This window comes from Leptinotarsa decemlineata, unplaced genomic scaffold (genome assembly GCF_025532065.1).
Source record: "Leptinotarsa decemlineata unplaced genomic scaffold, Ldec_3_MD MMD2_tig00000882_RagTag_RagTag, whole genome shotgun sequence".
In the NCBI taxonomy this organism is placed as follows: Eukaryota; Metazoa; Arthropoda; class Insecta; order Coleoptera; family Chrysomelidae; genus Leptinotarsa; species Leptinotarsa decemlineata.
The window spans coordinates 19,195,954-19,219,614 of NW_027412556.1; the positions used below are offsets into that span (position 1 = coordinate 19,195,954).

A 23,661-nucleotide genomic window follows, 5' to 3' on the forward strand; every position below is an offset into this window, starting at 1 on the left:
AATGCGATATAAAAAACCCTGAAGCGATTTTGTGTTGAGTTCTTCAAAAACGAAAATTTGACGAAAACTAATTCAGTAGATGATTCCTAACTGAATTTTTGCCTTGTCGAATTATTTTGTCAGTTAAGTACCTAGAAGGGATTTTGAAATTTTTGGATGAGTGTGGTTTCTTTTTTATATTGTGTGCTTTAGAGCATATTGTAATAGTATTAAAAACAATAACTGCAAACGCAGGATTTATACCAAGCAGGTAATCAGCATCTACATCTCTTATTAACTTTCCAAGGAAAATCACCGTGGAAACACCTTCTATTGTCAAAGAGTTAGTAGAATATTTTCGTGCAACTCAACTCGTAATGAACCTGAACTTCTGATTTTTCTTTTCATATTATTCATGTGAATATTGTCGTGACGAAGAATATTTTCTTCAGGGTGTTAAGCTATCTCCATAGAAAAACGTATCTGCTAGCTAGAATCAAATAAATTGGAAACGATCACTTGTTTCAACTATTATAATACGATATGGCGAGTGGAACGGACGTGTCTAGAGAGCTCCATTTGAATTCAAATAACAAATGTGTGAAGTGCAATAGAAAAGTGGCCAAAGGGGTCAATTGTGTAATTTGTTTCATCACATTACACCTCAAATGTGCTAACATTGACGAAAATTCACCTCCTTCGGAGTTTAAGTGCGAACAGTGCGATACACCAGACTCTGATTTCTATGATGCCATGGATGATGCAGCAGGTAAGCTGGACCCAAGGATATTCAAATATATCATAAAACAAAAGGATGATATGATAAATAAACTGAGAAACAAAATTTCAGTTTTGAACAACCATATCGAACTATTAAAAAAACTCATTAATCTAGACATACATCCAGTTGATAAGGTTTCTTTATTGAGTAAAAACGATAATGGAATGACCACAAGACAAAAACCTGAGTTGTCTGGTGGGCCACAGCCAGAGTCTAGTAAAGAAATTCCAACAAAAACTGAGAATTCCCGAGGTGAATCCTCAAAGGAAAAACAATTGATAACAAAGCCGAGTTACTGAGCCGAGTTACTGAGGATTGAAAGTGAGCAAAAAATTAATGAAATCGTGAATTTATCCAAAGACACTGATACGAAAAATGTGAGTGATGAACGAGGATGGAAAATGGTGGAGAATAGAAACAAATGCAGAAAAAAACAAATTATATACGGGAAAAATACGGAGCTCACGGTAAAAGGTGCTCCAAAGTTTACAGCACTGCACGTCAGTAGAGTGGATAAGGAGACCACATTGGTCGAACTGACTACTCTGTTGAAAAATCACTCTCCAGAGGTAGAATGCGAGTCAATTGTACCGAAGTTTCCAGGTCACTACTCTTCCTTCAAGGTGAATATTCACCATACCAACTATGATCTTGCAATTAATCCTAATATATGGCCAGCAGGAGCATGCATCAGCAAGTTTTTTTACCCAAAGCACGGGATGCAGGCAGTGAAGTAGTGATGTCTCCTCTGTCACGTGAAAATTGTATAAACACCGAAATGTGTATACTACATCTGAATATTCAATGTTTGTCTAATAAGATGGATGCGGTTTCACATTTTTTGAGCGAAAATGAGTTTTCTATTGTCTGCTTGAGTGAACACTGGCTCCAGCAAAATACTCTTTCCACTATAAGATTTGACCAATTTAATCTAGCAACGGAATATTGTAGAGAATACAATTTACATGGAGGTGTGGCAATTTTTGTGAGAACACACATTAAATTCAAACGCCTGAATTTAAATAAATATAATGTAGCATTTCATGCTGAGTTTTGCAGAATATTATTAACTGAACTTAACATCGTTTTGATAACTCTATACAGATTTTGTGCCCGTGGAGATGTTCATTTGTTCATGAGTAAACTTGAAGAGTTATTATCGTATCTATCAGACATATATAATCAAGTAATCGTTTCGGGCGATTTCAATTTACACTTTGAAATCGATAACAGTATTTCGAGAGAAATTAGAAACCTTGCAACTTCTTTTGGGCTGGAAATAACTATAAAAGAGTACACCAGAATTGATCCGAGAACCGATACCACTTCTTGCATTGACAACATTCTTACAAATCACGACTCTTCATTGTACGATGTTGGGATATTAGAGACATGTTTATCTGATCACCGAGGTCAATATATTAAAATTATTGCACCTTCCAATGTTAGTCCTGAAAAAATTTTATTTCGTCAAGTTACAACTCGTAACTTATCCAAATTCAAAGAATCAATCGAAAACTTGGATATAAATATATTTCATACTTGTACTGACGTCGACATCTTATCGCAATATTTAAATAGTTCCTTACAATATCAAGTTACAAAAAATTTTCCAATAAGGAAGACAGCCAACAATAACTGCAAATCATCATTGAATTTTTTCAATCAGGAACTGAAAGAAATCCGAAACACATTGAATGCATTGAAAGTAATAAGTGATTCTAGTAATTCGACACAGGATAAAGAGATCTTCAAAGAATTCAAGAAATACTATAATTGCTCGCTTGAAGAAGCAAAACGTCTGAAATATGACACCTACATTCTTAATTCGAATAATAGGGCCAGGGATACATGGAAAATTATTAACCAAGAAAGAGGAAAAAAAAAGTTCAAATACCCACCCATCACCTAATTTAAACGCAGAAGAGTTTGTTAATTACATCTGGCGTGTCACAAGACAAGCCAGATGAAGCCATTGTATGGCGAAACACGTGTTGCGTTTTTGTAAAACAATCTAGTGAAAATCTCACAATAAAGTGTTTTTGGAATACGTTAGAGAAACTCACCTCATTGGAAGTGACTTTAGAACATCGTAAAAAAGTTAGAGATATAATTTTCCTAGCTTCATTTAAAGGCAATCGTTCTTAACACAAATGACTCACTGAACTCAAATTGATCATCATACAGACCTGTTAAAGAATGGTACACGAAGTTTCTTACACGAATTGACCAAAAATCTATATCTTTCATTACACCTACGTCATGTTTCTCGTGATATTCAGAAAACATGCTATCAAAAAATCAGCAGGAGTAATGAACCAATATTTTATATTTACAACCGTATTCTTCAACGATAAAATGTATTCTGAATATTGCCTAGACCTGTATATTATTGCTTCAACAAAAATACTCTCATTTGGATTGTGTTCAACTCGGTGGCCAAGTTGCGTAAGCTATTCAATTCGAGCTATTGTCAAAATGAGCATTCGTTCATATCAACAACAAATTTACTTTGTTCAGTTTTCAATTTCCTAATGTTTGTTGCAGTTGTCATTAGTACTTTGACATGTATACCCTGGATATCATTCCATCATCTTTTGATGAATGATGACATGGAATATCGAGTTTGTTCAGAATATTAGAAATGGCGGCTTCTCGAGTTTTCCTCTTTCAGTCACTTTCTCTTGTAATATGTTACTCGTTATCTGAGTTTTGTTCAGTAAAATGAAATATCGTCAGTGTATCAAGTGAGTACATGAATAAAAACAGTGAATAGCGCGTTTCTTAATGTCATGTAAATATTTGGGAGAGTGCTACTATGGATAATTTTCATTAACCACATACTGAAAGGCTTCGTTTGCAGCATAAAAATGTGTTAATATTTTGATATTCATCCAAATGTTAATATACCCATGCCTCGTTTATTTCTGAAACTATTCAATTTGAATTTTGGTGACAAACTTCTGTATTCAAGGTTCTTGAATACAGAAGGCTATAATGAAGTATTCAACTTAGTAAAGGGTGTTATCTATTTTCGCGTCCGGACTCTTTCGACTATTCCGAATTTTTTTCGTTGCCATAAAATATTTTTCTTGAAAAGCAAATCACTTATTCTACGTTCAAACATTCTTTTCTTTTACTTGATTTCGATACCGAAGAGATATTTTGGGTAGTAGCTCAAATATTGGAAAAATTGCTTCCTATAAATTTGCAGTTCGGTAAAGAGCCATGTTGTTGACGCTGTTGAGAAATATTTAGGATAAGAACCATTTTCATTATCCAACCTCAATAATTGGGGACAAATTAGGATACAAAAATGAGGGAAACTGATTATTTCTCTATGAAAATTATTGAAAATTTATGATAATATATAAGATAACAATAAACAACAAAAACAATTGAAACTGATTATTCCGTGACAATGATTGCTGAAAATAGCTATCCTCAGCTATAATATCGTCCGACTTAGGTGTTCTGTCAAATATCTCAGTGTTCGTCCTGAGCAGTTGAGGCATCAACACCATAATTTATAAGCGCGTGCGCAAAAATTTCATCACAGAACGTGTGGAGAAAAGGACAGACTTTTCGATAAACAGACTTACAGACTTACAGATACGATATACAGACTTTCCGATATACTACCTTCAATGAAAAAACACTCCCCGGGGTCGGAGCCCGGAGATGGTAAATGGGCGAAGGAATACTTTATGAAAGAGTATATTCCTGTGAATCCTAAGAACATGACTCCCCCAGAAAGAAACCCTATAAGGGAAATATAAAATACAAAGGATCCGATAGGCGACCTGTGAACTCAACTAGATGAAACTCAGACTTCGATAAAGAATCAATACCGGACAATAATACAGGAATGAAAAATCCAATAAACTCAGACCTACAAACAGAAGAAAAATCCAATGAGGAAGAAGCAACCCTTCCAGCCTAAAACAAACCCTTCAGCGCAAAATGAAACATCGCCTCCAAAACAGCTTTCAAAATAATGTTGGTCATATATGACGAGTTCGAAAGACCAGAAGATAAGATGCAAACTAGTTGAGAAATTATGCGAATACTTGCTTCTAATGAAACTTTCTCCCCGAGGGAATTCAGCGGAGCCATACATCGTGACCACAACGTCTTTTAAAAGGAAGTTTCAAACAAATTGTAAAAAGGTCGGACGTAATATCGGAGACAAAATGGTCGGCACCCACATTGAAAATACATTGAATGGGAATTGAAGCAAGCACAGAAAGAAAAAAATTTCAGAAACGACCCTGTAGAAGAAAAGGCTTCCTCCTTTGAGGTAGACAGACCGAAATCGCATTGTGAATGTTGAATACTAGTCATAGAATGTCTATAAACATTCATATTAGAAGATTCTCTGTCAAGTTTGAACTTGAATTGAAATTGAAAATCCTTTCGACTTTCTAACTTGCCATCTGAATCTATTAAATTAGCATTCACCAATGTAGAGGAACTGGGACCGTTACAACTCCGAGATTGAGAATATCTAAGAGTCATATTGGATCCCAGCAGAACCAACATTTCGACTGGTTGAAAGAAAGGTAGGGATAGTATTGAGTTGTCTAGATGCACCTTTAGACAGATATGATATTTTCTTAATGTTTGGTGGCCATAGGAAAATGAGTGCTTATGAAGAGTGACAAACCTGCTTTGTTGTAAATTACCTAATCAATGGAATCCACGACATTGGATTGGAATCTACCTTGTTCACTTCTTATTATAACTGGAACAGCAAGGTTGGGTAGACAGAAAAATATCAATTCCGGAATACGCGGAACGGAAGTCAAATATGATATTGGACCATATCACACTGAATTATACTTTCGATAAAAAGTTGACGGTTGAAGTCAGAAACTGTGAAGAAAGAATATGAACAGTCATCACGAAAAATTGCTTGGTAGAATCACAGACAGGTCAAAAATAAAACAAGAAATACACATTGTGGATAACTAGAGATTCACCTTACAGCTACTCAGTCTATCAATACACATCCGTCGTCTTTCAAGAGGAAGTATACATATACAATCCCACTATCAGCAAGAATTTTCCGTAGATCTGAAACCTGAAATCTGTTTTTCCGTTAATCAGCTGTCGCCCCCATACGAACGACAATTCTCAGAAGTTGAGAAACTTGTGCGAGCTAAGGACTAACGAGGTCTTACCTTTCAACGTGTGATTCCTACAACGGATATTGAAATAAATAGGGTAGGATAATAAACAGTAATGAATTACCTCTCTTATGTGTGCCAGGAATCACAGACGACGATGAAGCTTATGAGTTTACTGATGAATGGGCTCTTAAACAAAATTTTGGTCCACAATACGACTCTGAGGTATAGGATTACATCAGAAAATTTCGTAAATCAGCAAAAAAAATACACGGAAAGTTTTTTTTGGTGATACACACCATAAAAAAGAGACCGCCTGAGGAAAAATTCGAAGAAGTGTCAAAACATGACAGGAAAAATATCGTAACAGAAGAAAGCTAACGGAGCTTTGGCTCGTCAAGTGTTTACAAAAAAAAAAATGAAGAAGGACGTGTACAAATTTGTACAGGTATAAGTCTACACTGTCTTCAGTATTCTCTTAGGATGTTAAATTACTCTGAAAAGTAGTTTCTGAGTACTTGTTTGGAACTGAATACAGTATCATCGAAAAATTGTCATTGTGTTAGTTTACTTACTCCATATTCAGAAGTAGATAAGATGTTTCAGATAACTGAATAAATCTGGTAAAATCACCTGAATTAATGATGACCTTTTGAAGTCATCATGAGTGTCTGATTGAAAAAACTCAAACCACGGGTTTTGAAACTAACCGAGCGTCCATCCAGTGGATGTTACTTTATTTTTTGCCTAGTGCGCGCACATAAGGAAAACACTTGCTGTGCATGAACAAACCGAGTATTTTTTTTCTAAAAGCCTTTATATACACTTATTTCGCCTAATTTAGTTTTACTGATTGATAAGTAGGTGCCTTCTGAGATAAAAACTGATTTTTATAGAATTTATTCTGGAATCGATCATTCGAGAGTTTTTCTTTGCATTCACTTTCAAATTTTCTATAATTTGTATTATAATATATTTACTGCTATTGTAGAGACCTATTGATATCATTCACCTATTTTTTAATTTCGGTAAATTTTCGTTTTGAGGGCACCCGGCGATTTTGAAAAAATTTTTGAGTTTACTTACGTATTTTGATACGAAGATTACGAATCCGAAAGAAAAAAGCGGCGCTCTCCCTTATCCACAAAGTTACGGCCTTTGAAAGTTCAGAAAATGACGATTTTTCAGCCTTCTTTTTCACAAAATTAACTATTTAAAGACACAAGCATTTATTCACTAGGTTACCTTTACACCTTATTTCTCCTTCTTTGACACTTTTCACTTCAATAATCAATATTTTTTCAATAAAAATGTTAAAAAATGTACGCAGCTGCTTTTTGGTTACATATCTCTGTATTTTACGTTTTTAAGGTTAATGGCATGGTTGGTACGACTGATGCACTCAATATTTCTAAAGTGATTCAAATTTTTTTACCTTCATTCTTTATATGGTTAATTGGTTTTTGGTGGTGTATTACGAATTTGACATAGTAGGCGGCGGCAAATACCAACAGTTTTTTCTGAAATGTCACTAGTAACTAACCTAGAAATAGAAGAATGTCACCAGGAGAAGCATTCGTTTTAAAATTAAGTTTTTTATAAGAAAAATGTTCATTATTAAAATGAAAAGTGTCGAAGAAGGAGGAAAAAAGTTCAAAGGTGACCTAGTGAATAAATGCTTATGTTTGTCAATAGTTCATTTTGTGAAGAAGGAGGCCGAAAAGTTGCCCTTTTTTGAAGTTTGAAGGGCCGAAACTTTGTAAATAAGGGAGAGCGCCACTTTTTTTTTTCAGATTCATAATCTACGCATCAAAATACGTAAGGACACTCAAAAATTTTTTCAAAATCACCGGTTGCCCTCAAAACGAAAATTTACCTCAATTTCAACTAACCTATAATTTGGCAAATAAGCCAATTGGATTTAGTGATTTCAGCTTTAAGAGAGGTGTATGTTTCATTTTGTTGTAAATCACTTGGCGCCTTCTCAAGCATTTTCTTTTGTAATAATAATAATAATAAGACCCACACTCGTCTCTACTGGAATATTAGTCGGTGCATACACCTAAACTGTTCTATCGTTTACTAAGAGAAGCCAAAAATCACTATACAGACAGCTTGGTAGCTTCATCCAACATGTCCATCATTCGCTCAAAAAAATAAGTTCTTCTATTAAAATCGTCTTCCATACCCTCCTGAGTAGATATCATTTTATAGGGATACATTTAATTTTCTTTTAATTTGTTTAGTATCGATGTATGGCTAACATTGAATGTAGTAGATGTCTGGGTTTTCCTCAAACTCAAGCATTACAATTTAATTTGAGTTCTCCACTCATTGCATTGGCAGCTGCTTTTTTATATGCCCCACATGACCAAGCTTGCGAAACTGCTTATCTACTTTGCTTATTGTTCCTTGAGATATGGTAAATTAGGTAATTTCTCATGAGATAGGCGAATTACTTCCTGTTGTGTTCGGGTTTTATCTCCGTGAGCAATCATTTGTAAAACTGTTATTTCAAGCATTTTCGTTAATGTAACCATTTGTCAGACTTGAAGTTAACGAACTTAAAACATTAAATGAAATACTGACATATAATGTTGTAACATACAAAACAATTTGACACGGAGTTTTCAACTAACGTTGCCACGGAAATTACTCACAGTTTTTTAAAGAACACCATCTAAAAAGAACATTACTATGGTTTTTGGTTACTTTTTAATTATCAATACCTCAACATGAAATAATTTTTGTGTATATTGCAATAAGTTTTGAGTGTATTTTATTGAATTTCGGTAATTACATGATTTTAATTTACTCTTAACTGTTGCAATAAACTTGAAAGCGATAATATTTTTGAATAGAGAATGAAGAGACCTTCCAAACGATGTATTACAAGCCGGGATTTCGTTTGAATATGTAACTTAACTGAAATAATGAATTGAAGGGGTTATATTTTTAGGAGTGATTAATTTTTGGGAAAGAAAGTTTTTGGCTTTCTACTACTCCATCTTGATACAAAAAAAAAGGATGAGGGAATCTTCCAAAGAAAGGAAGGAAGTAATCAATTTGAAAATAAGTAACTCTTTACATGGATGTGTAGATCATGCAAAGAAGTAACTTTCAGACACTAACTGAAAGAAAGTCCTCATATAAACATTGAATTATACGAAAGAAAAAAATTCTGTCGAAACAAATACTCCTATATGAATACTGAATTATACAGAAGATACTTTTCTCTACTTAGTTTGTATTTCAAACATCCGTTGTGGAATAAAAATCAGGTATCATTCACATGAGTTCTACTTTAAATGAATGGTAACAAATTGCACTTACATAGAATACTGTCATTCTCACTTGTATACACCGATGTTTCGCCTTAAGACACTTGCCCTAAGGTTCTTCAGTACCAAATTGGATAACATTATAGAAAATACACACATTTCATTCATGAATTACGATTTTTAATGTATGTGTATTTTGCGATTTTACAAACTGCTTCACACAAATGTCAAAGCCATCGGAGAATCGAGAAGAACTTTTGGACAAGGTAGGGGAGTTTGTATGCCATATGCCATATGCTCGAGAGTTACACCTCTCGAAGCGAAGCAGTAACTCATATATATATATATATATATATATATATATATATATATATATATATATATACATATATATATATATATATATATATATATATATATATATATATATATATATATATATCATTTATAAATTGTAACTCATTTGAGCCTAATTCAAAATACGTGTGTGAATAACCCTGGATGAGTTATTTCCTCCCGGTCGAAAATTTACCATATGATTATTAATACGATATCAATAATAATAAAAAAATTCAGCTGGCAATATGAAGGTGGAAAACCCGTGAGCTGACGTATTCAATTAGGCGATTAGCGCTCACACCTGGCTCCCGCGCCGCACCTTTCACATCATCAACCGACGACCTTTTCACCAATATAGAGCCAACTGACGTTTTTATTCAATCAAACTAGCATATTAACTGTCATCTGACAAATTTTCAGCTGAGAGGAAATCACTGGAGATAATTATTTTTCACATGTTTGTGTGAGCAGCTGACGCATAATTTACCACGGTAAGGTCAGCTGACTTTTTTGAAACGTGAAATAATTGTCTAAACTGTCGTTGTACAAATTTTCAGATGGAAGGAAATGATTGAAAATATTTTTTTTACATGAGTAGGCGAATAACACGGCACCACCCACACTCCAAGCGGCAGCTGACGTTCACGAGGCTTCACGGCACTACTCTCTCGAAGCATTTCATAAGTTATTGCTTGAGAGGCAATTGGTGATAAAAACCTGTTGCTGGCTTGTAAACTATTTTGTGACATAGCAGATTGAATCAATTATCAACTCTGGGGTGACACAAATTTAGAAATTCAACAAATTTCATTCAAATCTCATTTGAAAATTTTTGAAACTTTTCAAAAATCATTGCATTTTCGACTTTTGAATTATTTCTGGAATGTTGTACTCTCGATGTTCTTCAGGAACACAAATACTGACAAATACTTGTTGTTAAGAATTGAAGAGAACCGTTAATTGTGAAACTCAATTCAATTCTATCAAAATGAAACATGGACATTATAACAAAATCAGTTATTGACATTATTCAATTTCTTTTTTCATTCATCTGTTCACTTTACAAACTTTTACAGATGAAAATGGTCGATCACGACCCTCCTGAAGCCGAAATACACTTTGGCTGTACTCTCTGGAACAAAAAGTGGTATAGTGGTACGAAACCGCATATAACACGAGGAGAGCGGAATCCTTCAATACAAAATCTGAATATTAACAATGTTAACTTCATAAAGTGAAGTTGCTGTTTTGAACGCCAAGCGGCATATGTGGTTGTGCCGTTGTGGCCTTAATATATATTTTGCCAGAAGTAACTCAAATGGTAAATTACTTCATTAAACAAGTTTAAAAGCAACCGCGCTGTTGGCAGAATAAATTGAATTATAATTCGAATTAATTATATTCAGAGTGAATGCGTTCATATTCGATAAATACGTCCACAAAGGAACCGCACAGAACTGTTTTCAGTGGACATGGTTGGTAGTTTAATATTTGAAATGTGTATTGAAATGACACATTATTTGACTAGGAAATATTTGTACTGTATTTAATATACTAGGTCTATTCAAAAAATGAGGTGAATGTTAAAATTTCGTGAACTAAGTACATTCGATTAGCGACTTTTTCATTTTTTTGTTGGTACACTCAGCTGTTTAGCATGTTTAGTGTATTGGTGAGAGGCATAAAAATTATGGGTGTTTTGCGTGTTCAGCGATTTTCTGCAATCGAAAAAATTGAATAAAAGAATTTGTAACAAATTGTTGATAGTGGCGTACGGTGGCATACAGCAGCACTTTTAGACATAAACTTCTATGATGTCCAACAGGCTGAATCCGCTGTCTGGCAGTGGCTCTTGAATTGATACAAATCAGAAAAGTACTCATCTGTTAATTTTTTTTTATTCTCAAGGAATTATTTTTCTGCAGACTGTATTAACTTTTTCCAATTATACACAGTGTGTAAAAGCCAAATGGAATTGATTCATTATTTCAGTTATGTTACATATTCAAACAAAATCCCGGAACAAGTTAAATTTAAATTATAATTTGACATACTTCAACGGAAAAATACTACCCCTACCTTCAACTCCCGTAGAATGACAGGTACAACCACCAATTTTTTAAATGTGGAGTATTGGCTTGTGGTATATCGTTTGGAAGGTCTCTTCATTCTCTATTCAAAAATATTATCGCTTTCAAGTTTATTGCAACAGTTAAGATAGAGTAAATTAAAATCATGTGGTTACCGTAATCCAATAAAATACACTCAAAACTTATTGCAATATACAAAAAACTTATTTCATGTTGAAGTATTGATAATAAAAAAGTAAACAAAAACCATAGCAATGTTCTTTTTAGATGGTGTCCTTTAAAAAACTGTAAGTAATTTCCGTGGCAACGTTAGTTGAAAATTCCTTGTCAAATTATTTTGTATGTCACATTATATGTCAGTATTTTATTCGAAGTTTTAAGTTCGTTAACTTCAAGTCTGACAAATGGTTACATTAATGAAAATGCTTAAAATAACAGTTTTACAAATGATTGCTCACGGAGATAAAACCCGAGCACAACAGGAAATAGCTCGCCTATTTCATGAGAAATTACCTAATTTACCATATCTCAAGGAACAATGAGCAAAGTAGATAAGCAGTTTCGCAAGCTTGGTCATGTGGGGCATATAAAAAAAGCAGCTGCCAATGCAATGAGTGAAGAACTCAAATTAGATTGCGATGCTTGAGTTTGACCTAGACATCTACTACATTCAATGTTAGCCACACATCGATAGTAAACAAATTAAAAGAAAATGAAATGTATCCCTATAAAATGATATCTACGCAGGAGGTAATGGAAGACGATTTTGATAGAAGAACTTATTTTTTTGAGCGAATGATGGACATGTTGGATAACAATATCATCCAATCAGAAGATGTTATGTTTTCTGTTGAGTGTACTTTGTCTCTTAAGGGTCATGCTAATCGGCAAAATTGCTGCTACTGGTCAACGGAAATTCCTCACTGGATGAGAAATCAACACACGCAATACCCTCAAAAGGTTAATGTTTGAGCAGGGATTGTAGGAAACCGTATCATTGTTCCCTTTTTCATTGACGACAACTTGAATGGCGATAATTATTTGGCACTGATTCATTCCAAGTTTGGCAAATTCATATCCTGATCCAGGAAATCCCCAAGTTCTAGTGAATACGATATGGTTTCAGCATGATGAAGCACCACTACATCACCAAGTTATTGTCCGGCAATACCTCGATACAACATTTCCCAATCGGTGTATAGGGAGGCGAGGTTCGATCATTAGATTTTTTTATGGGACTTCACTTGCGTTGACACGGTCGCGGCTTCCCATCTAGCCGAAAGTTCCAAGTCTGCTGGAACTGCAGCATTGTCTGGCGAGAAATTGAAAAGCAAAAAATACCAAAATCTTGGAAACAACTATCTGTTTCATCTAGTAGCGGTTGAAACTTTTGGTGTTTATGGCCCGGAGTCTCTGTTATTCGTTCATAAACTTGGAAGGAGAATAGGCCAAACAACGAAAGATCACCGTTCTACACCTTTTTTGATAGCAATGCTGCTTCGGTCCTTGGAACTATTCCTCCTTCACATAATTTTGATGAGATCATGCATTGCCCTAATTTTAGTACGGAAATGAAACCTCTTCGAAACAAGCCGAAATATGTGGATATTCATCAGTCTCCTATCAAGGTTAATTCACAAGTGATTGATCCACCTTCTTTTTCTTCAGTGCGGTTAGTGGACTCAGGTCATTCTTGCTCCCCAAATATGAGTTGCAGTCCTCGTAGAACTGGTTCCCTTTCAGTGAAAGAGCTTCATGAAGCAAGAGCCGAATCGGTCCCTCTACGAAACCCTTCTTCACTTGGAAGGATCGATCGCAGCTTAAGAAATGGTTCTTATGGAGATTCTGTGAAACATGTTCTTCCTTACGAATCAGTAGATAGTTGTCCTGAAAATCTAGAGAAGAAAATTGGATTGGATAATTTAGGAAACACTTGCTACATGAATAGCATTTTACAAGTGTTGTTCATGACGAAGAATTTCAAGAACGAAGTTTTAATGATGAACGAGAACGAGAATGTTTTCTTCTTATTCATCAAACTCAAACACCTGTTCATGCAGCTGCAGTTTCGTAAGAAGGTATCATCTTTCCCTTCAACCGATTTCCTGGAGTCTTTGAAGTCCACTAGATACTCGTTAGGACAACAAGAGGATTGTTCCGAATTCTTGGGGTTCTTGTTGAATACTCTTCGTGAGCAAAACAATAGCAAAATCAATATTCCTGACCGCTCTGGACTGGATGCCCATCTCGTCTTGTGTTTGTAAATCTTTTGCTGGAAAAATCCTCACTTGTTTACTTTGTGGTAAATGTTCAAGAAGTACAGAAAACTTATGTGAATTTCTGGAACTTCATCTAGCTTTTCCTAATATGACTAATAACCAGTCCGTGCAAAGCTTATTGTTAAATCATCTGAAAATGGAATTTTTAACAGGTGATGATCGACTGTATTGTCAAACATGCGCCAAACTAACTGACTGTTATAAGGACTCAAGTATAGCTGAGGCTCCAGTCAATCTAATAATAACACTGATGATTTTCAAACAAGACTCAACCTCTAACGGAATCAAGACACTCTTTGGAAGTTTCGAAATAGATGAACATCTCAACCTAGCAGACCACTATTATAATATTCTTGCAGTTATTGTTCACTGTGGTTCTGGCGTTGAATTTGGTCATTATTACGCCTTGGTCAAAGACGAAACGGACTGGTTTGAGTTTGACGATAGTCATGTCACCAAGTGTTCTGGCGATGCATTGAATTTATTGGAGCCTCTGGAGACACCCTACATTTTGTTTTATAAAAGAGAGGACATTGTTAGATCAAGATCTTCAGATGATGTGGTGCTGTAGGTTTTTTCGGGTTTTCCTGCAGCTGAAAAAACAAATGCGCCACTGGAATCAATGAAGTCTTCTCGGAGCGCCAATTAATTTTTATTGTTGTTTTTATTTTATTTTTATCGTTGTTTTATTAATAAATGTTTTATGAGGATATGTAAAAAACAATGTGTACAAAACTGAACCTTCAGATTTGATTGACTTAAAAGAACGAATAACGCTTGCGATTAGGTCGGTGACGTCTGATATGTTAAATAATGTAAGAAGACAGTTTTATTCGAGATTAGGATATTGCCAAGACATTCGCGATGAACATTTTGAACATCAACTTCGTTAACATCCATAATTCTTTCTCGTATTCTATATTTCATTACGTTTTGCATTAAATTTTAGTTTTCAATTGTATTTTATGGAATTTCGGTAACCACATAATTTTAAATGATTTTATTTTAATTGTTGCAATACACTTGAAAGCGATAACGTTTTTGAATAGAGAATGAAGAGAACTTTCAAACGATATATAACAAACCTATACTTCTCATTTGAAAAATAGGGGGTTGTACCTGTCATTCGAAGAAGGTTCAAGGTCGGGGTGGGACTTTTACGTTAAAACATGTCAAATTATAATTTACGTTTGATGTATTCCGTTTTTTTATATATATATATATATGTACAGTGACCGAAATAATGAATTCATCCATTTAGCTATTAATCACTGTATACATATACATTGATTAGTACACAAAAAATCAAAACATTTCAATAAACATCCCAGTGAACAAAGCACGTGGATGATCAACATGTTGTTTTAATGAAAAGTGAAATTTGAGAGAATGTCTGTCAAGGAATCCAAAAATTTAAAATGAGAGAGGTGATGTATGAACATGCAACATTCATGGTGCTGAAGATAGGTGTGCTCGTAGAACAGCCCGAGTTTTTAATGAAAGGCATGCAGGCCAAAATATGAGTCACCGATATGTTCCAAACCTTGTTCAAAAATGTGAAGAGACCGGTTCTGTGTGCAACAAAGCAGTAAAGCAGCCGAGAGTTCTTATGGAAGCCGCGCACAGATTGAGATTTTAGGCCAATTCGCCGTTGAGCCTACTACTTCAATTTCGAAAGTTGCTAAGTTAGTAAATATTTCAGTTGGTTCTATACACAAAGTTTTAAAACTAAACAAGTTCTTTCCTTGCTTAATGATTATTCTTCAGCAACTCAGTGAGAATGACTATGATAAGAGAATTGAATTTTGTGAAATAATGACTGCGAGAATTCAAAATGACCCGAATTTAATAAAAAATATTTGCCACAAAAAATAAACGTCTGGTCTGGAATTCTGGGAAACGAAATAATTGGTCCTATTTTTATTGAAGAAAATTTAACTGGCCGATTGTATTTAAACTAATTGGAAAATGTAATCGATCCACTCATAACACAGTCCTTAGAACGCCAAGTTGATGAAGAAGTCAACCCGCTCTTGGATGAACAAAATTTACATTTTCAACAGGACGGCGCACCGCCACACTACGCATTGCAGGTCCGACAGTGACTCGATCAACGGTATCCTGACAAATGGATTGGCAAAAGAGGCGCTCTGGAATGGCCGGCGAGATCTCCGGATTTAACGCCATTTTATTTCTTTCTCTGGGGTTATTTGAAGACGATGGTATACAAAACTCCCCCGCAGGGCATTCAAGATCTAAGACACAGGATTACTGACACATGCAGACAAATTAATAACAAAACATTTACATAAGTCCGACAGGAATTCGAAAATAGATTTCTCAGCTACCAATGGTGAATATTTTGAACACCCAATAAAGTAAGGCACATTCATTCAATTGCAATAGCTTTTATTTTATTTTTCATCATAATTAATTTTCCCTCTTCCCTATTTCACGAGAACGGATCAACCAATTTCAGTTTTCTAAACGAGGTTGAGTGAGGATTTTTAAGATCTTCAAAATGATGTGTTACAAGATAGGGGGTGTTATTTAAAATTATTAAGTGAGGATATCTGGGGGTGAGGGGGTTAAACCTAAAATACCACTGGCACTGGTTTTAAACTTCTACTTCGATATCTTAATTGACATGTTTTTTGCCTACGGCAAATTCTTCCTGCTAAACGAAGTACTAGGGGTGGATGGTTTTGAAATGAAGGCACTGTTTGCACAACTGAGGGAGAAACTCAGAAATATTATTAGTACTAGAACAGGTCAGATTGAGAGACCTACGGCGGGTCAAAACCGCACTGTCTGGTGTTGGTTCTCGAATACGGTTGTTTTTGGGCTATTGTTCCAAATATCATTACGAAGATACAACAGATTCTTCTGGCATTCCATTTTTAATTGTTACCTAATATAAACAGTCTAAACGATGAGGAGTGAACTAGACTAGTCCTTTCTCGTATGTTTGCAGATTTGTCAGGAGAATGAAATTTTGTGGTTATCACAACTAAGGTATCTTAGGAGTTGATGAATACATCCGAAACAATCCGTGACTTATCAAATGTTGGCTGTTCTGATCGGTGAAGTCGTGCTGATATTCTTACAGCAGTTTATCACATGCAAGGGAAGCCGCAAGCCTCATGTAATTTAGGAAATCCCGATAACAAGGTAATTTTTCGATAATTTTTCAATATATTTTCATTTGCTTTCACATAAAGTGGTACCCTATTGATTACAATTACAAATAGTTATGTGAATAAGAGGTTCAAGAAACGATTCATTTCCGTAGAATATTTGATATTCGCAATTATCACAAGAATGTATCCGGTAATATTGCTTTGAGTTACTGGCATGAGAAACATAAAGAAAATTCCTTCAATAAAACTTGTAACAAATCACGATTAACATCACTTGTGTGCATCAGTAATAGAATTTCTGGCATTAATAAAAATTATTAACATGTATCTTCCACTCACTTTCAGTGTATCCTTCTGTTCTTGAGGTTCCGTCCCTGCATTTTCGGCGTTATCACTGGTGGATATGTCCGACGCCAAATCACAAGTTACTGTTGGGATAGCGATGGGCTTGGGGTGGGCTTCGATCGTGGCGATCTGTCTTTCGCCGTCCCGCGGCGATGTGTTACTATTTCTATCCACCATCGATCCCCCTGCGGGAGTATCTCCTCCACTGCCATTTTTTGCTACCTGTTGAAAAAAGCGGGTTTTATTAAAAAATCAAAAACAAAAGCAAGGCGTCACTGTCCAGAAATCATACAGCTTCAATTCGATTCCTATTCAACCTACAATCCAGCACTATTACAAGAAAATACAAAAAAGTTCCAAATAGGAAGATACTGTATACCCAAGAAATACAACATTTGTTTGAAAGTGATTGACAATGTTTCATGGTGGATTTTACCAGTTCGGACTTCCATTGTCTAATATGATTCTGATATGACTTGAAATCTATGAAAGAACAAATAAAATAGAAATGAGTAGCTCAAATATCAATTATTTTAAGTAATGGAACGTGAAATGGAATTGAGATGAAACGAATGAAATAATCAAGATAAAAGATGATGATGACCACAGAGTAAAAAGAAATGAAAATAAAAAACCAAAAAAGAAAATGAAAAATAAAAAAGATTTCAAACCAAGTTACTTCAAGACGTTTCGATTGTTAGTATTCACAATCGTCTTCTGGTGATGATGAGATTATTCCTTTGAAAGATGACTACCGGTCATTCGAATGCTTTCACCTACCCCTTCTTCTCCCTCTCCGCTTCAGGGGTTTAGCGGGAGTTTACCGTTTTTCCGATTGTTTAGAGGTTTCTCTATGTTGCGTATATCTACGCTACCCTGACTGAATGCTTCATTAGACAACATATATGCAGCTTCTTAGAACTTCCTCCTAAACCAGTGTTCCTGGTCTCAGCTTGGGACCACTTAATGTTATGTTGATGAGTCCAAACATGCTCTGATATTCCCAATTCGCTGGTTCATCGTCCCTGATGTTTCTCTTGTGTTCGGCAACGCGGAATTTCAGTGGCCCCTCAGTTTCACCGATATAGGATTTGCCGCACTCACAGAGTATCCGGTAAATGCAATTCTTGAAATCGCAGTCCCAGTTTGGTAAGGAAGGGAAGGACAAGCACTGGTTGTGACTGCCGGCTTCTCTTCCTTGTGAGCCTCTTGCTATCTTCCAGCCAAAGTCTGTTCCACCATCACTTTAAAGTAACCACTCCGTTGGATATCTTTTTTGATGATGCCTAGTTCTTTCACGATACCTTTCTTCGATTTACAGAGTTCGAAAGCATGACTCACTGGAGTCTTGATAATTCTTCTTTTGGTGGATTGATTATGGTTGAATTCGTAATCCAGTTAATGTTCCTTGTGAGTGGGTTTTCGGTATAAAGTTGTTTTCCACTTCGTGTTGGTCCTCTTCACCGATACGTCTAGGAACATGAATCCGATGTGGACTTCCTTCTTCATTGGGTTCATTTATATTTTTATTTCTTTGTACTCTGTGGTCATTTTCATCTTGAATATTCAATTGTTTTGTGTTTTATTATAATTTCTTTCCACGTTTTATTGCTTAATATAATTGATATTGGAGCAATTCATTTTAATTTCATTTGTTTTTTCATAGATTTCAAATTATATCAGACAAAAGGAGTACGAACTGGTAAAATTCACAAAGGAAATACAACAGCGTCATCATTCATTTGACCAAGGTTTCAACCCAACTAGTTCATATTTCATCTTGGCATATTGTAATTTCGGCATATTGTTTTTCAAAACGTGTATTTGAATAACTCAAATATAATGACTGGTGCAGTTGGTAGGATTTCTGAAATGTGAAATGTCCGAGGTGAAATAAACGAATAATGGAAGCAGAGAATTCCTGTGGTGATCCCCAAATCTCCAAGAAGTAAACCAGACGTATCCAAAAGTTACGCCTGGACAATTGATGTAATGTAGCACCAATTTTTTCATTGAGAAATGAGTCGTTATATAAAATATTACGATTCTTCATTGTCCAGAACTACGGCTTGGGATTTATGCAGATTCAATTCACTTAAATATAACATACCCAAGAGAGTAAACAATACATATGTAAATATCATTTCACTTCTCCTCTCATCTGGGGAAGGAAATGATAGCAGATTTAATATATTCAATAATGAGCATTGATGTGATAACTTATTTTAATTTCAAAGTTGGGCAGTTTCGATAGGCTTTGAATATGTTATATAATTAAATGTTCTCATTCCACATAATTTTAGTTTCGATTCAGCTTGTTCAACAGTATTGAATTATTTGGAAGCTATAATTATTTTGCTTGTATGTGTTTGAACATGTTTTTTCGCAATGTTACAGGATCAGATTTCCAGTGTATCCAAAATTTTGAAATCAATGAGACAAAAATAGTTAAAAAAAAACTGCATTTGATTTCGGAAATACTGATAATTAACAGAACCAAACTAATTGAAGAGAGAAACTCTGCAGACGGTATACAAACTACTCTGTTGAGGTGATTATTTTGATAATTATATGCCTTCTTCACTCCCTTATTTCTCAAGATCATGCCAGATTGCCGTATTCAATCAGAAATCTTGATCGGAAAGATGCAGAAGGTTGTCATTCTTGGCTCAGGGCACAGGATTATCGGACCCAATGATTGGTCACCTCGCCGTGTGGAAAGGTAATTAGTGATGTGGATGCGCCTTCCATATGTGTGGGACCGTCGAAGATAGAGCCCCCAAGCTTTGAATTATCTAGATGCCAGCCTGTTAAGTCATCAGGAATTCAAATCTCGTTCTCTGCCATGGGAGAGCACATATTTGAGCATATCTTCTACTGACATTTGCCCAAGCTCCGATATACTTGGTTTAGTTAACGACACTGAACGAGGCAATCACAACATTGTCATCGAGCTGAAAACCCGTTGTGCAATAGCCGCAGAGAGCACTTTACTTCTGCGGCTGCACAAGAATGAGCCGATGCATGGGTCTTCTTCAACAACATTGAAAACCACGGCTCAACAAAGCCGGCGCGGCGAGTCTCTTGAATATATCGGGGCTTTGGAGACAGGGTCCAACTGGTACAACGTCTTAGAAAAACTATTCATAACCATAATGATGATAATAAGGGTGATAATATATTCAGAATTTTTGTCAAAAATGATGTAGAAATGTCAACATGATCACAGAAATGAAGTCAATTCATAAATGTGACCTTTAGAAGAAAAAATACTTCCTAATAAAAAATATAACATTGATGAAGACATATAATTGTAACACAACATGATGCTGATGGATAAGAGGATATTCAGGAGAGAAAAATTCTCGCCAGGGGACGCCTGGCATCTGTGAAACAATTGATTAATTCAAAAATATTATGTGCTATAAAAAAGATTACTGCACAATTTGATAAATTATAAAATATAATTCACTAAATATTCTGGCAATATCTTGAGTTCATTGGAGCCTCTTGAGAAACCCTACATTTCATTTATTTTATGAAAGAAAGGCATATCAAGGTCTTCAGATGATGCGGTGCTGCAGGTTTTTTCGGGTTTTCCTGCAGCTGAGGAAGCAAGTCAATTCGGAGCGCCTATTAATTTTTGTTGTTGTTGTTTCATACTTTCATAATTTGTATTACTTTCAATAAAACTGTTTGTATAAATACAAAAAGACATCGTACTAACTGATGACTTGATAGTGTGTCGTAGGGTGATTTTGCTTTCTTTGCAGGAGCATGCTCACTTTCTGAATCATCAGAAATTATTTAAAAAAATATTCTTTTAGTTAAACACAGGCTATGTATATTATAGTAAACACAACTTTATACACTATAGGTATCCGATCTCAGTGTGGCAAAAGAGATAGCGTAATGCTGAACCATGAGGAAAAGAATCACACAGTTGCTTGCGCATGACGACTCGTCGCCACGACATGCGTCGTCATGCCAGCAACTGGTTTTTCGTGCGGCTATAATTGTTTTACATCAAAAAGAATTTTCAATGAACATGATTCCATTTCGAATGTATGTAATGGCTTTCATGTAAGCAGGCAAGTGATTATAAATTGTATAAATACTGCAGTGCAGCCATCCAGTGACTTAACAATGGCCTTACACTTTTTGATTTTCCATAACTGAATTCAGAAAAGGGAACTACAGTGAAAATACAAAGCATGAGGAAATGACTCTTGATTAAATGCTTGAACTTTCTCAGAGAAATATTCAATTATATCAGCGCCATCATAGCGTTCCTTGTCCTATCATATACTTATAATCAATACTGCAATCAAGGACTGCAGAGTTGGAAGTATAACATTAGTCAAATTTGCCAAACTGTTTCCTGTCGTATATATATATATATATATATATATATATATATATATATATATATATATATACATATATATATATATATATATATATATATATATATATATATATATATATATATATATATGTTAACTCGAAGATTCTCACGGATAAAGTATGATGAGCTGTTTTCTCGGGTTTCGCTCCGTGTTCTGTGTATTTTCTCCCCATAAGGATTATTTTCACAACGTTTCGGCAAAGTCTCATTTGCCATCTTCTGGTGATGTCTGTTTTTTTCAACTAGACTGATTACTTCGAACTCTGTGTCTCAATTTATAGGGATGGATGTTTCCCTTTACCTGCGTTGCTGCCACTACCTGTGTTTGTTCGAGTACCTGTTTTGGTCTTATTACCTGAGCTGCCTCTCCTGTCTCTGTTATTGTACCTGTATTGTCATGTACCGAGTTTTGCCTCTGAAGTTGAGCGGTCTGATTGCTTGTGCGAAGTGATAAAACGGATCTCCATGTTGTTGGTAATCTTTGCGCATCATCCCTCTTGTTCATATTATTAGGTCGTTTTTCAATTTCGATTGCCTCTCTGATTGTTCGTGAGTAAAAGTTTTCGTTGCTTGCTAGCATTTTTGTGTTGTCGAAATTGATGTTATGTCCTGTTTGAAGTACGTGTTGGAAGAGAGAAGACGTGGTGACTTTTCCCTTCACTGCTAGTTTGTGTTCATCTTTGCGAATGTTAATTCGTCTGTTGGTCTGGCCGATGTAAGTCCTGTCACAATCATGGCATGGTACTTCATACACTCCTTGTGATTCCAGTGGTATCTGATCCTTGGGATTACGAAGCATGGACCTTATTGTTCGTTCTGGTACGAACGAAGTTGATATGTTATGTCGGTGAAGAATTCTGCTGATTTTATCTGTTGTTCCTGCAATATATGGTAGTGTGGTTGTTATGACCGGTGTATCTCGATTTTTTTGTTGTTTCCGTGTGGTCTTGGCAGCCGCTTTTATACTTTATAGGTAAAGGGAAACATCCATCCCTATAAATTGAGACACAGAGTTCGAAGTAATCAGTCTAGTTGAAAAAAACAGACATCACCAGAAGATGGCAAATGAGACTTTGCCGAAACGTTGTGAAAATAATCCTTATGGGGAGAAAATACACAGAACACGGAGCGAAACCCGAGAAAACAGCTCATCATATATATATATATATATATATATATATATATATATATATATATATATATATATATATATATATATAGATAGGTTGTTTCAAATTCGATCCTCACCATTGGTAACTCGGAAATTATGAGAGATACGAAGATGTTTAATTTGGGGCAAAGTTGCGCATTCATTTGATTAACAATATGCCGTTGAGAAGTTTCTGAGTACATCCGGGGATATCCGGAAAAAAGAGAAATTTCGGAAAAAGGTTTTTATTTTTTTTGTCTTTATTTTTCGAAGGATTCAAAAACAAATTGCACTTTCACATTGCCACTTTTTTTCTGCTACATAGCGGTGTTTTGAGATTTGGTATCAGACGTTTCGTCGTCCAACCACCATCCTCAACGTAATTTTTTCTTATGTACGCTACATTGGATTCTTACTGTTTTGAATAGTATCAGAATTAACTTTTTCAATGGTATATCATGAAATATCATTCTTTTTTGGAATATTGAAGATATTGAAAAAATCAATCATAATAGGCTTTGACTTTGATGTTTCTAAAATTGACCTCCAATTTGTTACACTCGATGACAGTTTGTGTGTACAAGTCATTGAATTTTTGGCGAAAATGGCTTTCACGAAATAAGAGATATGATACAAATTTATTACAAGTTCGATAGAAACAGTGTTAGGATATCGGAAATGTATTCAAACTTGTATCCTGAAAGACAACAACCACATCCAACTAGTGAGATCAAAATCTC

The 23,661-nt window shown here is 35.2% G+C and overlaps 1 protein-coding gene across 2 annotated transcripts in view; it reads right to left on the reverse strand.

Annotated features, from left to right (window-relative positions):
• Octalpha2R (alpha2-adrenergic-like octopamine receptor) overlaps window positions 1–23,661 on the reverse strand; it is a 562,038-nt gene that overhangs the window by 110,427 nt on the left and 427,950 nt on the right. For both annotated transcript variants that reach the window (XM_074175188.1, XM_074175189.1), the window contains exon 5: window positions 17,358–17,585. In XM_074175188.1, coding sequence (XP_074031289.1) covers window positions 17,358–17,585 — 228 coding nt within the window. The remainder of the gene's footprint in view (window positions 1–17,357; window positions 17,586–23,661) is intronic.